Source organism: Echinococcus granulosus, assembly GCF_000524195.1.
Source record: "Echinococcus granulosus chromosome Unknown EG_S00322, whole genome shotgun sequence".
Classification (NCBI taxonomy): domain Eukaryota; kingdom Metazoa; phylum Platyhelminthes; class Cestoda; order Cyclophyllidea; family Taeniidae; genus Echinococcus; species Echinococcus granulosus.
The window spans coordinates 3,504-5,458 of record NW_020170702.1 but is presented as its reverse complement, the minus strand read 5'-3'; the positions used below and the strand labels follow the sequence as shown (position 1 = coordinate 5,458).

Below are 1,955 nucleotides of genomic sequence, written 5' to 3'. Positions count from 1 at the left end.
GTCAATTCTTGCATTTATATCCATCGGTTTTAAGTTCTCTCCGCATTCAATCACTCTTTTAATTACCGGGATCTAGCTTTACACTTATAGGGTTAATATAGAGGAATGAAATGTGTTCTTCAAGACATTGATTGCAACAAATAAACTCCTCGGACATATTTATCAGGTCGCAAACGACAGACGGAGATGGAGGTTTTAAAAAGCCGTGATTGGATTTGTAGGTAGAATTAGTGATGAAACGAAATGAGTGATGAACGCAAGAGTGATATTCATTAGCAAAAATTTCATTAAATTCTCTCTCAGGTAGTGAATATTGGCCTAAGAAAGTCACTGCTGTTGAAGACGGTGTTGATGATAAGGATGAGTGAGAAGCGAGAATATTGAAAAGCTTGGTTTGCAACTCTGGCTCAATCATTCACATTTGATTTGACTGGTGTTTGGGAATCTTCTTTTGTAGATAGCGACTTCAGCGCACTACTTATACTCCTATTGTGCTTGTCACGATTAGGGAATAAATGCTAATAAAGTGCAAGTAAAAATAAAAAGTCACTAAATTTCGTGTTTGAATGGACTTTTGTCGGAATTGCAAGCTCGATCCCAATGGTTTAAATCTCATTTTGCTTTAATCTGGAAGCAGGAGTTAGGTGCAAATCATATTTAAAATCATGTATTATTACGTACTAAAACAAAATTCCAAAATGAATATTTGTAAAAACTCTTAATTTGTTTTCTTTTCTATTGCTACGTTTCCGTAAGGATGGATCAATTGGTGGGTTTAAAGGTGTTCAACTGAGCACAGCAGATTGTACAGAAGTGGATGGAGATGTTTGAAAAAGAATTAGTGTTGTAGTTGATTGCACTCATCGGACTTGGGTAGCGATAAGAGAGCTGCTATAAACCGTCTTTTAGGTGGAATTTTATTTTAAAATGGAGCTCTGTTTAAGATTCTCATGCCACGCCTACGGAGAAGTCGCTTTTCAGTGAAATCAACGATTGTGCCATGAGTAGCCTACGAGCAGTTCGCATGACTGACGTCAAGCAATGTAAATTTAGAATGTAAATTGAACAGCTATTAAGGTCGAGGTTTTTTCTACCTTTTTTGTATAATTAGTATGAATTCATGTGCATGGCTTGGAGCAACATTTACGCAGCTCACATCGTCCACTTTGAGGGGTTAAATAAATCACGGCAGAATAATTGGTTTACTACTATTGATGCTTAACGTTTATTTGAGTAACGCACACTAAATTTGGAGGAGATACTCTAAAGTTGCCTCTAAATTGAAAAAAAATGGGCTTATCGTTTGTATTTTACAGTTCCTTTAATGCACTTAATAAAGAGGCATGGTGCCATCCGCGGACTTTGTAGTTGTTTTGACGTCGTCGAGGTTGAGCACACACGCATTGCCTACAATTCTAATAACACACTAGCTACGAAGCTTCCCTTGCCCTGGATCATCATATTGGGTTTTTAAGGCTAATTTGTGCCATTGTTTGTTTAGTCATTCAAAGGTGAAGACAACAAAGAGCAAAATGCGCCTATTCAGCTTTATTTCATAAAAATTCAGATTCTACCCTGTTCTGCAGAGAAATGTGAATTTCGAGCGCAGAGCATTACTTATGATCTCAAGACGCTTGTCACAATAACGAAATAGATGTTAAAATAAAACCAACGAAATGGTTTACAACCTAGTTGATGTATTGAAGAGATTCAGAAGAGGAATCATCGATTAGTATTTCTTTCCAAAAATTGCATCTTCGGTTTCCACGACTTGAAATACCTAAGAATGAATTTTATTTATCTTCATGAGTCCTCACGTACTCAAACAAAATTAAAGAACTATATTAGCAAATTTCTGGCGTTTATTAGGCTACTATTTCCGTGTTATAGTAAATTTGGGATCTCGACAATTAACTACTGCTTCAGTGTTAATAAACATGTGTAATTTGATTCTA

At 36.1% G+C, this 1,955-nt stretch overlaps 1 protein-coding gene across 1 annotated transcript; it reads left to right on the top strand. All coding sequences in view use genetic code 11, as the record gives it.

The window, feature by feature from the left end:
• Nucleotides 1–186: 186 nt before the first annotated feature.
• On the top strand, nucleotides 187–368 carry EGR_10992 (hypothetical protein; the record flags this gene model as incomplete). The annotated part of the gene is made up of 2 exons (XM_024500241.1): nucleotides 187–217; nucleotides 304–368. 2 exons carry the CDS (start codon nucleotides 187–189, stop codon nucleotides 366–368), a joined length of 96 nt encoding a protein of 31 aa, XP_024345343.1.
• Nucleotides 369–1,955: the final 1,587 nt, after the last annotated feature.